At 56.7% G+C, this 12,568-nt stretch overlaps 1 protein-coding gene across 1 annotated transcript in view; it reads left to right on the top strand.

Moving 5' to 3' along the window:
- The window catches only part of ALDH1L1 (aldehyde dehydrogenase 1 family member L1), a 70,398-nt gene extending 59,047 nt beyond the window's left edge, over nucleotides 1-11,351 (top strand). Inside the window, exons 18-24 of the mRNA XM_023743744.1 lie at nucleotides 179-272; nucleotides 1,869-1,968; nucleotides 3,553-3,651; nucleotides 6,292-6,457; nucleotides 7,765-7,870; nucleotides 9,060-9,259; nucleotides 11,054-11,351. Of these exons, the coding sequence (XP_023599512.1) occupies nucleotides 179-272; nucleotides 1,869-1,968; nucleotides 3,553-3,651; nucleotides 6,292-6,457; nucleotides 7,765-7,870; nucleotides 9,060-9,259; nucleotides 11,054-11,109 (821 nt within the window). The 3' untranslated portion in view covers nucleotides 11,110-11,351. The remainder of the gene's footprint in view (nucleotides 1-178; nucleotides 273-1,868; nucleotides 1,969-3,552; nucleotides 3,652-6,291; nucleotides 6,458-7,764; nucleotides 7,871-9,059; nucleotides 9,260-11,053) is intronic.
- Nucleotides 11,352-12,568: the final 1,217 nt, after the last annotated feature.

Here is a 12,568-nt window from a genome sequence, read left to right as displayed (position 1 = left end):
CCTAACAGGGAGCAAGACCCAGAGAACCTCAGGAACCGTCAGTGCTAAGCAGACAGAACATGGCCCAGAGTTCTGGCCTCGGGGTGGACGTGAGGGTAAAGGGGCTCATGCCTCTTCACCCCAGCACCTCGGAGACCACCCTGACTCCCTCCCCTCCCCCGCCTACTCCCATCCGCAGGCTCATTGGTTGGCCAGAGACTCTCAGACCATCCTGATGTGCGAAAAATTGGGTTCACAGGCTCCACAGAGGTGGGAAAGCACATCATGAAAAGGTAGGTGGTGGGGGTGTGTGGGAGAGGCCACCATGTGGCGCTGGTCCTGGCGTCTGGAACTGGACAGTGCTGTGCGTGAGCTCGATCCTGCTCCTCAGCCTCCATGTACGCGCAGTTCCCACAGGCCAGGCTAACGCGGGCTCTGATTTCAAGTGTGTGGCACACTCTTGGTATGGCCGGTGGTAGCTGCTCGTGGTGCTCACTTGGATGGGTGGGATGCTGGAGCTCAGGTGGCTGCGGAGCGCCTGGGATAGAGCTCTTTCCCTGGGTCAGTTCTGAAGCCCTTGACCCCACAACTCCACGAGCCTCTCTGTGCCCCTCAGCCCTGCACAGGCCCTCTGAGAGCCAGCCTGGGCCACGACCCCTTCTCAAGTGGGCACCATGCTTGTACCAATCACAATGGCCTTGTGTTACCGTCCACTTTTGGTTGAGGAGCCACAGCCAATTGGCTGGTGGGCCATGTCTTTAGGGTCAGTAGAGGCTGATGTCGCAGCCTGTGATGCACCAGGCAGGGCCGGCTGTTCTGATTCATTTTGAGTGCAGCAGAGCAAGCCCTGGTATTGAAGAGAAGGACGGTGGAGAGAGCGAGGGACTGAAGGATGGACAGGCAGACAGACGGATGAAAAAGCAGGGGAGGTAACTGCCAGTAGTCGTAGCAGTTCATTTACCCCTTCTGGTTCTAAAGCTGGCCAGTCTCTTCATGTAGGTGACAGTCACGTCCAAATGCACGTGTGAAAGTGCAGAGGGAGGACTCAGGAATGTCCGCTCTGAGAACTCCAGGGAGGAAGGGTTTGGTGAGCAGCATCCGTGGCTCTGCGGCTGCTGTCTTCCCGGGTCCTCTCCACACCCCTGTGGCTGGTGCCTGAAACAGGGGAGTCCTCCTTCTGCAGTCAGTCCTGAGCGAGGAGCCCCCTGCCCTGTGTGATGCCTTGTTTTCCCCTGGCCCAGTCCACTGAGGACAGTATCAGTAGGTCCGTTTCATGTCCACTGAGGCAGCAGGCACAGGACCCCAGCTACTCCCTGTTGGCACCCGTCATTAAAAGCCCTACAGTACTACAGCTGCGCCAGGAGGATGACTCTGTGTCTGATTTATTAGTTTGACATGGAACACCTAGTTTGTGCTCAGACAAATGCCTGCCCACTCCGGCGGGCCTTAGGCTCAGGTGGATGGGGTCAGACAGAGGCACCGTGGTGACGGGAGCTTGGGTTTTACATGGGGCTGTCAGGGCAGGCACCCTAAAAAGACGGCTGGGGAATAGAGGCCTGCAGGAAGTGAGAAATGAGCTTCAGGGACATCTGAAGAAGGAGTGACCAGAAGGGGGAGCAGTGAGAGCAAGGCCTGAGGTGGGTGCGGGCTCGGGGTTGGAAGAGGAGGAAGCGCAGTGGAAGCCGGTGGTGAGTCAGGGCAGCAGCAAGGAGTAGTCGGCCAGGGAGGGGTGGGGAAGGTGCTGGGCCTGGTCTCCCACGGGGCTCCCTCTACCCCTCTGCTTGCTCTTTCAAGTGAAGCATGCTTTGGAGCTGCCCTTGGCCCCCTCTTCCTCGAGCCCTGCGTACCCATCTGCATGGACCCAACCCCACCTACACTGTTTCTTTCAGCTGTGCCCTGAGCAACGTGAAGAAGGTGTCCCTGGAGCTCGGTGGGAAGTCACCCCTCATCATCTTTGCTGACTGTGACCTCAGCAAGGCTGTGCAGATGGTGAGGGCCGGCCTGTGGGGTGAGGGAGCGAATAGGGAGCGATGTGGGGAGGAGGCTTTCTCTGATTCTTCAGTCAAACTTACACATTTAACCTAAACTGTGGTGTCACCACAAGCATAGACTGTGGCTGGGAGGGGTCTTGGGGACAAGGAATGACGTGTACCCTCTAAAGCCAGTTTCCCAAGAAGTTTCATAGCTGTAAGGATAACGGGAATCAGCCTCCTGGATCGGGAAACGCGCTGGAACCAGCGCAGCAACCTTTCCTGCCCCAGAAAAGCAAGGCAGAGCCCTGGACCCGGGCACAGCCCTGCTGACAGCGATCTACCCCAGCCTTCGGCTGTGTCCACACTTGCCCAGCTCTGCCACAGGCTCACTGGGCAGCCTCGGGCAAATTGCTTAACCTTCCTAGGCCTCTGTGGTCTCACGTGTACCATGGGAGGATAGTAGACCTCCCTCCTATGGCTGTTACAAGGATTAAACGAGCGGTTATGCCTGAAGGACTTATGATGGTGGCTGCACGTGGCAGGGGCCATGCGTCAGTTCTTCTTATGTTAGTATGGCCCCCTGTCATTGTTATGCCTCAGTCAGTCCCCTGGCTGAACAGTAAGGCCCCGTTCAGCCAGGCGCCCAGATATGCCCCCACCCCCTCTCAGCCCTATTGTACTGTGGAGGGCAGGGGTCCTCAAACTACGGCCCGCGGGCCACATGCAAATACAAATATTGTATTTGTTCCCATTTTGTTTTTTTACTTCAAAATAAGATATGTGCAGTGTGCATAGGAATTTGTTCATAGTTTTTTTTTAAACTATAGTCTGGCCCTCCAACGGTCTGAGGGACAGTGAACTGGCCCCCTGTTTAAAAAGTTTGAGGACCCCTGGTGGAGGGTGATGTGACACTCAGCACGGACACGGGAGGGAGCCCAGCCTCACCAGATGGGGAAACCAAGGGAGACCAGCCCCCCAGCTCAAGATCTTGGCCCAGGATCTGGGGCCAGGCAGTCCCAGCTTTCAGGAGAGCCGCGCAGCCAGCCTCTTGCCCTTCCCCTGGTCCCCCACATGGAGCTCCTCAGGTCCCCAAAGCAGGCTCCCCTGGGCCTGTGTGCACACTTATCCTGGACTCCTGCCAGGAGTTCCCTCAGGCTGGGCTGGCAACCCATCCCTTCCACGGCGGGCTGGCTGCCTGCCTTTGCCCACCCTCTGCTGCCCGCTCCATGCTAACAGACTTGCCAGGCTCAACTCCAAGGGTGTGGGCTCTGACTCCCCTTGAGTCACCCCAGGGAGCCCATCCAGTGTGCAGGGTCCCCAGGCTCACTCCACTTCGCTTCCTCTTCTCCTCCACTCTCTGCAACATGGACACAGGCCTTGTCCCCCAGGGCAGGTCACCCTTTGCCTCTCCTCTCAAGGTGACTGAGGAATGGGGACAGTGCATGTGCCCAGCACTGGCTGGGCCTGGCCACCTCAGGAGGCCAGGACACGGGCATTCCTCCCCTTTCCTGTATGAAGCGGGTACCGGTGCCCACTGGGAGTGGAGAGCTGGCACCTCTGGGAGCAGCTGTAATCCAGCATTCTTGTCTATGTGCCGAAGGGGATGAGCTCCGTCTTCTTCAACAAAGGCGAGAACTGCATTGCAGCGGGCCGGCTCTTCGTAGAGGACTCAATACACGACCAGTTTGTGCAGAAGGTGGTAAGTTCCGCCACTGGGCCTCAGCGGTGCTGGTGCATCAGCTGCAGGGGCTGGGCCAGGTGGAGCTGGGCACCAGCCACCTGGAACAGGGGAGCTGTATCGAGTTTCACTGGATTTTATTATTTTAGAAACCCAGCAGCTGAGATTGACATAAACACAAAGGGTTTATCTTGGGCCAGGTCCCTAGCAGTGGAGCCTGAGCCAGGAATCCATGTGGCCTACCAAAGGTGAGCTCTCACACGAAGCCTGGGAGATGCCAGGGTCAAGGAGGGAATGGGGACGGAGGACGTGGTCTAGGGTGACGTCCAGGCTTGGCCTGACCCACAGACAAGAGATTTGGAGCACAAGTGACACCACGCAGGTGTGCCCCTGGGGTTGAGGGGCCAGGCTTTTGTCTCCTGTCAACAGTTGTTGACTGTGGCCTGTCCACCGGCTGGAGGAGGCAGCCCCTGTCAGCTCTGAGACCTGTCAGCAGCCACCTCTCACGGCCGCTGCGGAGGAGGTGCCCACAGTAAAGGGGATGGGTGGGGGCTGACAGCATCTCCTACCTTCTCACAGCATAGATACAGAAAGGAGAATCACTCTTTCCCCAGCAATGCTGTTGGAAAAGGCTGTAGGGAAGAGTGCGGGCTGGTGGCTCCGGGTCTCTGGTCCACCCGGATCCATTCAGGCCTAGCAGGGCGTGGGGACCTCTGGTTGGCTCAGCTTCAGCCAAGAGCCCCTCTGCCCTTCGTGTCATGGAGAGCAAAATCGAATCCCAGTGGATGCGAAAGGGGATGCTGGGGGCACAGGCTCTATGTGCAGGTTTAAACAAACTGTGTTTAGGAAGCGAGGACAAGAGAGAGAGTAGGCTGGGGAGAGGGTGGGACTGCTGTTAGGAAGGCGTTCCTGGAGAAGATCTTGAATACTTGGGTGAAAATGGGAAAGGTGGTGAAGAAAGGGACTGATTTTCTAAAAGGGAGTGTAACAGCTTTGGGGAGTGTAACTACTCCCAAACCTAGTAGCTGGAGATGACAGCTGCTCACGCAGCCCACGCTCCTGTGGGTTGGCAGAGTGGACACCAGCCCAGGTTCGCCTGAGCTTGTCACACATCTGCGGTGAGTTGCCAGGTCAGCGGGAGCACTTGGCGACTACGTTGGGTGGCTCATCCTTGTCCTTGCGGTTCTCTCTGTTCTGCAGTTTGTGCTCGGGCACGTGCAGGGCCCATGGCAGGACTCCCGGAGCGAGAGTGGAGCTCACTCAGCTCCACTGGGGGAGGGCAGGGCTCGGATTCCCAAATGCAGGGAGTGAGCTGCACATCCAGGAGACGCCCCAAGGTTGCTCTTGCTGTCCTGGGGAGACAGGGGAGCAGTTGGGTGGCCAGGCAGGAGCAAGCGAGGCCCCCCGACTTGGGGACTCTGCAGGACCGTCAGAGGAGCTAAGGGGCCCTGGCCGGAGGGCAGGGGTTGGGGACTGAATGCCTCCTGCATCCTATTAGGCTGGGCTGGGGGTATGGAGCCTGCACAGGAGTGAAGTGGCCCTGGCTACAGAGGAGGAGGCCAGTCGGGCCTTACCTCGAAGAGGCTACAGTTAGGGCAGAGATGTCCTTGCTCCGTCTTAGGAAACCAAGGAAGGAGCTGGGGAGCGGGTGACAAAAGTGGGAGATGCTGACTCTAGCCTAGAGCCCTGACTATCCGGTGCTGCCCCTCCACCCCCACATGATGGCTATGTTCACCTGAATTCCTTTTCCTATCACAGCATCCCACACCCCGATCTTTTCTGTCCCTCTCCATCCCAGCCCCAGAATCGGCAAATACATCTGGTATACCCCTTGAGGAGACCCAGGTCATCTCTAGGTAGCAAAGCCCAGACCTACTCGTATGTTGGCTTCCTGGAGAAGGGGGCCTTCAAGTTCGATTCTGAAGCAGGCAGAAGTGGGGGTGAGGGGGGTGGACTCAAGGCCCAGGGTTCTCCATTCCACTCAGCGCCTGTCCCACCTTGTTACCAGGGCCTTGCATATACTGGACTCCCGGGATAAGCCTTCCTTCAGCTTCTTAGTCCGTGAAGCTGGGTGCAGGACCAGTGTAGAGACTGTGCTGCCCCCAGCCCAGCCTCCCTCACTCACAGGCACACCTGCCTCTCTTTTCCATTCACCCATATCCCTGCACAACTGTGTTTCCCAGTCCATCTGACACTGGGCTCAGGTCTCCTTGCACGTAGCATACTGGATTTCAGCCTGGGAGGCAGGCTGGGAACAAGAATATGGAATGTCCTGAGTGCCAGAAACTGGCGTGTGGACTTTCTTTAAAAATATATATATATATATTTCTTTATTGATTTCAGAGAAGAAGAGAGAAGGAGAGAGAGATAGAAACATCAATGATGAGAGAGAATCATTGATTGGCTGCCTCCTGCACGTCCCCCACTGGGGATCAAGCCCACAACCCAGGCATGTGCCCTTGGCCGGAATCGAACCTGGGACCCTTCAATCCGCAGGCCGACGCTCTATCCACTGAGCCAAGCCAGCCAGGGCGCGTGTGGACTTTCTTCAGGGGCCACTGGTTGGTCCTGAAAATGCAAACATGGGAAGGGGGTCAGTTACTGAGCAAAGTCAGAAACCGCAGCCGCTGAGTGAGACCTGACTGGGAGGACTTTCCGCAGGTAGAAGAGGTGAAGAAGATGAAGATTGGCAACCCTCTAGACCGGGACACCAACCATGGGCCGCAGAATCACCAGGCCCACCTCCGGAAGCTGATAGAGTACTGCCAGCGCGGCGTGAAGGAAGGGGCCACTCTGGTCTGCGGTGGGAATCAAGTCCCTCGGCCAGGTCAGTCAGAGCACTGCTGGCCCACTTGGGCAGACTGAGGCGGCAGGCAGCATGGCCTGTGGTTTCTTGCTCAGCTCAAGTAGGAGGTATGTGAAGGCCTGGTGCCTGCACAATCAGACTCCCAGGTCTCAGGCCCCATCCAATCTCTTGGATGGGGTGGTCTTGGCTAGTTGGACACCTGCCAAACCAGGTGTGGGACTGGCAAGGTGAAGGCTGGTTTAATCTATATTGTAGTGGACTCTGACTTACCACTAACGTCACTGCATCCTTGACATTCTTTCCTCCCGTGGGTTCCATGGCCCTGGAGTGCATGGTTTTCCCATCTTTGGCCATTACTTCTTGGCAGTTGCTCTTTGCTGGATGCTCCCTCTTAAATGGAGGTAGATCCCCAGGTCTGTCCTGAGTTTGAAGCACTTCTCATGTTAGACACTTTTCCTAGAGCAGTGGTCGGCAAACTGCGGCTTGGCAAACCGCGGCTCGCGAGCCACATGCGGCTCTTTGGCCCCTTGAGTGTGGCTCTTCCACAAAGTACTGACTTTTGCGCATGGGCCACGAAGTTTCAATCGCACTGTATGTGCGCGCCTGCACGTGGTATTTTGTGGAAGAGCCACACTCAAGGGGCCAAAGAGCCGCATGTGGCTCGCAAGCCGCAGTTTGCCGACCACGGCCCTAGAGGACCTCACTCTCAGCAATGGCTCGGATGCTCCCAAATATCTGTCTCCAGGCTCCTCCTCACTCAGGATTTCTGACCACCTGGACACCTCCACCTGCATGTCCCCCAGGCCCTTCAAACTCAAGGGTACCAAGTCCATCACATCATCACAGCGGCCCCAGAACCAACCTGATCCCAGACACACACACCAGTATCTCTAGAACCTTCCATTTGATTAAGTCAGCAGAGCCAGAGGGGCCGGAGCCACAGGTATGGAGTGTTTGCGCTGCTTCCCCTTAGACTGCCTGCTCCAGGGGCACAGGAGCGCATGTCACCAGAAAAACCCAAGTCTTTGTCATAGTCTGGAGCTTCTGTGCTGGTCTTGGACAGACTTGGACCCCAATGTCAGCTTTATCATAGACCAACTCTTAGCCTCATTGTCCTCAGCGCCATTTAGTTGAAAGGGTTGTGAGGCTGAAGTGAGCTCACATGTCTGGGACAGGAAAGCCATGCACAGAGTGTGGCATCACCGTACAGGTATCACACATGGCATTGCTGGAGTGGGCTGTGCGTGTGGCTGGCGGGACCCAGCCTGGAGGGGAGAGGCTGCTGGAGGAGGGCTTCCCCATGCCGTGGGCCTCTGTTTCCCCCACAGGTTTCTTTTTCGAGCCAACCGTCTTCACGGACGTGGAGGACCACATGTTCATAGCCAAGGAAGAGTCCTTCGGGCCTGTCATGGTCATCTCTCGGTTTGCCGATGGGTAGGGAATCCTGCTTTTGTCTCTCAAGAGCCTGATGCCTTGCCACGTGTTACCGGTTCTCCACATGAGCTTGTGGGAACTCAGGAGGGGAACTCAGACAGGTGGGGGGCTGTGGATGCAGCCCGGCTGCCTGCCGAGGCCGCGTCAACCACTGAGGTGAGGAGAGCCCCAGGGCACTGGCAGGGCTTTGGGTCCCCAAGTGAGCATTCCTCAGCCTTTGGATGTCTCTCCTGGTGTGTTTGGGCTGTGTCCTCATCATCTACTGCCGTGTAATAAGCCACCCCAAGACAGTGGCTTGGAATAGTGACAGTTATTTATTTCACTCGTGAATCTGCAATCGGGTTAGGGGCTGACCGCCTCTGCTCTGTCCCAGGTCCAGGACTCAGTGGCGATACCTGGAGTGGTTGTCTTTGAGTGGGTCCTGCCTCCCTGAAGGCTCTCTTCCCCATGGCAGCCTCAGGGCCTCCCACACTGAAGCTGGGTGGATGTTTCAAGGCTTCCCAAGACCCATTGATCAGCCTCAGAAATCCTAAAACCTAATTTTCACCATGTTCTTTTGGCCCAGCAACTCACCAAGCCAGCCTGGGTTGAAAGGGAGAGGGATTGGACTCTGTGGCCATATTTGAACTACCACACATTCTTTTTATGGACTGTTATTTTTCAGAGAAGAGCCTTTGGATAGATTACAAAATGACATCTCCTCCTAATGCACTATACTTTCAAAAAATTATAAAAATTACCATCACATTCTGATTGTATTAGAATAAGATGCTTTTCTGCCATCTACCGAGCAAATATTGTGCTAAATCTTCAAGGGACACCTGGACATGGCTCCTTGGGGGATACCCAATGCATCTGCACTTCCCTGTGTGGTGGGGGCCTCACCAGCCTCCTCCGGGCCCCTCTCCCCCTGTCTGTAAAGTGAGGGACTCGCCCTTGGTGACCCGAAGGGTCCTTGTGAACGACTGTGTGCAAATCCAACTCTGTCCTTCCTCTTCTCTTTAACTTTGTCCCCTTCTCTCTGCTGCCCTGTCTCCTCCACGTCTCTCCTCAGAAGGTCCTGAGTGGTGGGAAACTTGGAGGGGGCCAGGCTCCCCTTGGGGGAGAGGATGCAGGTCTCCCTGAATCCCGTATCCAACGCTGTCCTCCTACCCTCCTTCACCAAGTTCTTTCTGGATTTTCCCTGCAGCGACATGGACACTGTGCTGTCTCGGGCCAATGCCACAGAATTTGGCCTGGCCTCTGGCGTCTTCACCAGGGACATCGGCAAAGCCCTGTACGTCAGTGACAAGCTGGAGGCAGGCACCGTGTTCATCAACACGTACAACAAGACCGACGTGGCCGCTCCCTTCGGAGGCTTCAAGCAGTCTGGATTTGGCAAAGACTTGGGTAACCTAACCCTAAACATCTGCTTTAAGCCACTTGGTGCCAGGCCCTGTCCCTGGGGGCAAGGGTGTAACATTGAAAGATGGTTGTTGACGCTCACTTCTTACTGGGAAGGGACAGTGATAATTCAGGCAGTAAACAAGATCCTTCTAGGAAGTGAGGGATGCTGGAAAGCAGACAAGTCCGGGCGAGGAGACTGGGAGGGCAACTTTAGGCAGGGACCTTGGAGGGCCTGTCTGAGACCCCAGTGGTGGGAGGAGCCATAACGACCTGAGGATGTGTGTTTCTGGAAGAGGGGAGGCAGGTCCTGAGGGCATCAGCTTTGGTCTCGGAGCTGCAGAGAGAGGCTGGTGTGGGCGAGGAGGGCGGGGGCGGGCGGGGAGTACGGCAGGAAGAGAGCAGGCCCAAGGGGTAGGCAGGGGCCACATCAAGGGACCCAGGGGCCACAGACAGGCCTCGGGCTTCATCCTCAGAAAGAGGAGAAGCCACAGGGCCAAGTGTGCCCAGTGGTACAGTGTGAGTCCCTAGTGTAGAGACAAGGTCATTCTACAAGCAGAAAGCAAGCCGGGCCTGACCTGCCGGGAAAGTGGAGTTCTGCTCCAGCACCCTTTCTCCCTGGGCTACCGTGTAACCTAGGGTGCGGCCCACTCCCCCATCCTGCCACTCCGGAAGCCAGCAGTTGGGGACCATAGCTCTGACGCCAAGCTTGGCAGGGAGCAAAGGTATGAGAGAGCAGCACACTGTCTCTGAGAAGCCTCCAGCCCTTCCGGCCTCCCCTGCCCAGCTCAGGGTCTCCAGGGAGGTTCAGGCTGAGGCTGAAACCAAAGGGTAGTTACAATTTTATTTTTCCTTCCCTCCCTCTTTCAAACCCTGAGGAAAGCTCCAAGGGCTCTCATGAAAGGGCCCAGCAATACTCCCCAAGCCTGACTGTCTAAAAATACTATGCATGCAGAACCGGGTGCACATGTGCACACACACGCATGCACATGCATGCTGATCACCTCTGCCCCCTCTGTCCTTGCCTCCCCTGGCCTACCTTCCTGGTGTCCTCCACAGAAATCCACAAGGACCATCATCCTCCATGGAGGCCACGGGTCCCCAGGATAGGATCTCTGTCACTTATAAGTCTGCCTCCTGCACCCGTAGACCTTCCTCCCACTGTCCCTGTGTCCTGTGCCCACAAACCAGCCCTTCCAAATAGCTCACCTGGGATGGGCCAGAGACCTCAGTGGGCCTCAGCTGGTGGTGAGAACAGCGTGGGCAGCAGCATCAGGAAGCTTGGCTTCTGGAGTGAGCGCCTTAGCAGGTGGGGGAGTTGTCAGGCAGCCACAGGCCTCTCATGCTGGGTGTGGGGCTGAAACACACCAGCCACATAGCTCAGCCAAGTTCCAGGGGTCCCAGGGACCCTGTGAGGCACCCCTTCTCCCAGTCCCAATTTGATCTGGATTAGCTGGGAGGCATCAGTGGAGAGGCTGCATACCTGGGTAATAGGAAGGCACCATGAGGGCCTCTGGGCTGCCCTAGAGCTGATAAGGCTCCCCCCCCCCCCGCCCCCACTTAGGCAGGTGGCTGGAGCTGGGGAAGTCTCTGGAACAGTGACCTCAGATTGGTTCTGTATTCTGATGCCTGTTGGGACCCGCCCCCCGCCCCCCGCCACACACACTTACTCATGACTACCCTGGGCCTTGGTTTCTTACCTGAACCTGAGGCTGAGTCAGACCCCACTCACTTGCTGCAGGTTTTGTGAGATAATATGCGTGCAGGAGGTACTCTGATGATGATGGTGCTGTTTTGCAGGAGAGGCGGCCCTGAATGAGTACCTGAGGGTCAAGACGGTTACCTTTGAGTACTGAAGAAAGGTCTCGTGCGAAGAAGCCTCCGTCTCTTCCACAGGTTGACCTGCCTCCCCTGGCAGCCCGATTGTCCTTCTAGCCCCCTCCTGAGTACACAGCACCTCCACCAAACTGGCTGGTGGAAGCCTGCTGCCTGCAACCCCTGTCCCTGTCCGGCACCCCATCTCCCCAACCCCAGTCTAATCAGACAACATTTGGCTACTGAGGAAGTGGCTCCAGGGCGAATAATGTTCTGACCAGCAGCAGCCAGCACCTGTGTGACTTCCCTGCCCATCTGGGTGTGCCCTGGGGGGCCCTGCACATCCTGGCACACAGTGTGGCTTCGGGCCCGGGAGAGCCAGTTGCTGTGGGGAGAGACACAGAATTGAGAAATGGGTGTGTGTCAGCTCCAGTCTCAGGAAGCAGGTGCTGAAGAGGAGTTAAGAGTTTGAGAGGCCTCATCCCAGACACCAAGGGGAGGAAGCAGGAAGGGTTGAAGAAGCTCAGACTCTGATGCAGCAAATCCGGCCTGTGTGGGAGCCGCCCCAGGGCAGAGAGGCCTCAGCTGATCGCTGACCAGAGGACACTGCAGCGGGCGGGGGCCCCTGGACCACCGTGGGGTTGTTGCCCCAGACTGGCATTTCAGTGCAGGGGCGATGCTGAAAGGGGTGGTGGACCTGCCTTAACACAGTAACTTACATCAGACCAGACAAGTCTCACCTCTGCCCCTTTTCCGGGTCCACGTTGTTTTGCCTCAAACACCCCTAGAGCCAGGGCATCAGCAGCGGAGCCCAACGAATGCAGCTGGCCCTCAGCCGGTTCTTTCATGCTCCTCCCAGTGGGAAGCATTTGGAGGGGTCAACCCTGGCCTCCCTGCAAACAGCCCTTCACAGCAGAAGAGCAGGGAATGCCTCGAGCAAACCCTAATCCCAAACCAAGCCAAGAAACACTGTCCCCCCCTCTTCAGACACACACATAGAGCTTGGTTTAGCCAGGGCGCCCACGATAGTTCTACCTGAGACCTCTGGTTTAGATACACAAGTCTAGGCTCCGAGTCTTCTCCCCCTTTATTTTTTTAAATCCAAAATGTGTTTATGGGATGGTTCCCCAATCATCTTGACCCGAGGTGCTTTCGTGCTGCTTCCTCCTGAAGGAGCGTCCCCTGTAAGCCGTGCTTTTCCTCCTGTCGTCTGACAGGGGACAGTGGGGCAAGAAACACACAGAAGGCCGTTGGTGCAGGGCTGAGCCGGGGGTGATTGTATAGCACCTGAGCGTTTCACAGCCATGAGGTAGGGACCTGGCTCAGCACCAGGCGCCTCTCCTGTGCTTCCTCTCCCCTTTCTGGAGCGGGTGAAGGCTCCTCCTCTGAGAGGAATGCTTGTCATGGGGTGGGGGTGGGCCTCGTCAACGGCCAGAAAAGCTTCTTTTTCCCTCTTTGCAAATTTCCTGAAACTATAAGTATTAATTTAAAAACCACCCA

Source organism: Myotis lucifugus, unplaced genomic scaffold (assembly GCF_000147115.1).
Source record: "Myotis lucifugus unplaced genomic scaffold, Myoluc2.0 scaffold_410, whole genome shotgun sequence".
Lineage (NCBI taxonomy): Eukaryota > Metazoa > Chordata > Mammalia > Chiroptera > Vespertilionidae > Myotis > Myotis lucifugus.
The sequence above is the reverse complement of the archived record's forward strand: the minus strand, read 5'-3'. Positions and strand labels throughout refer to the sequence as shown.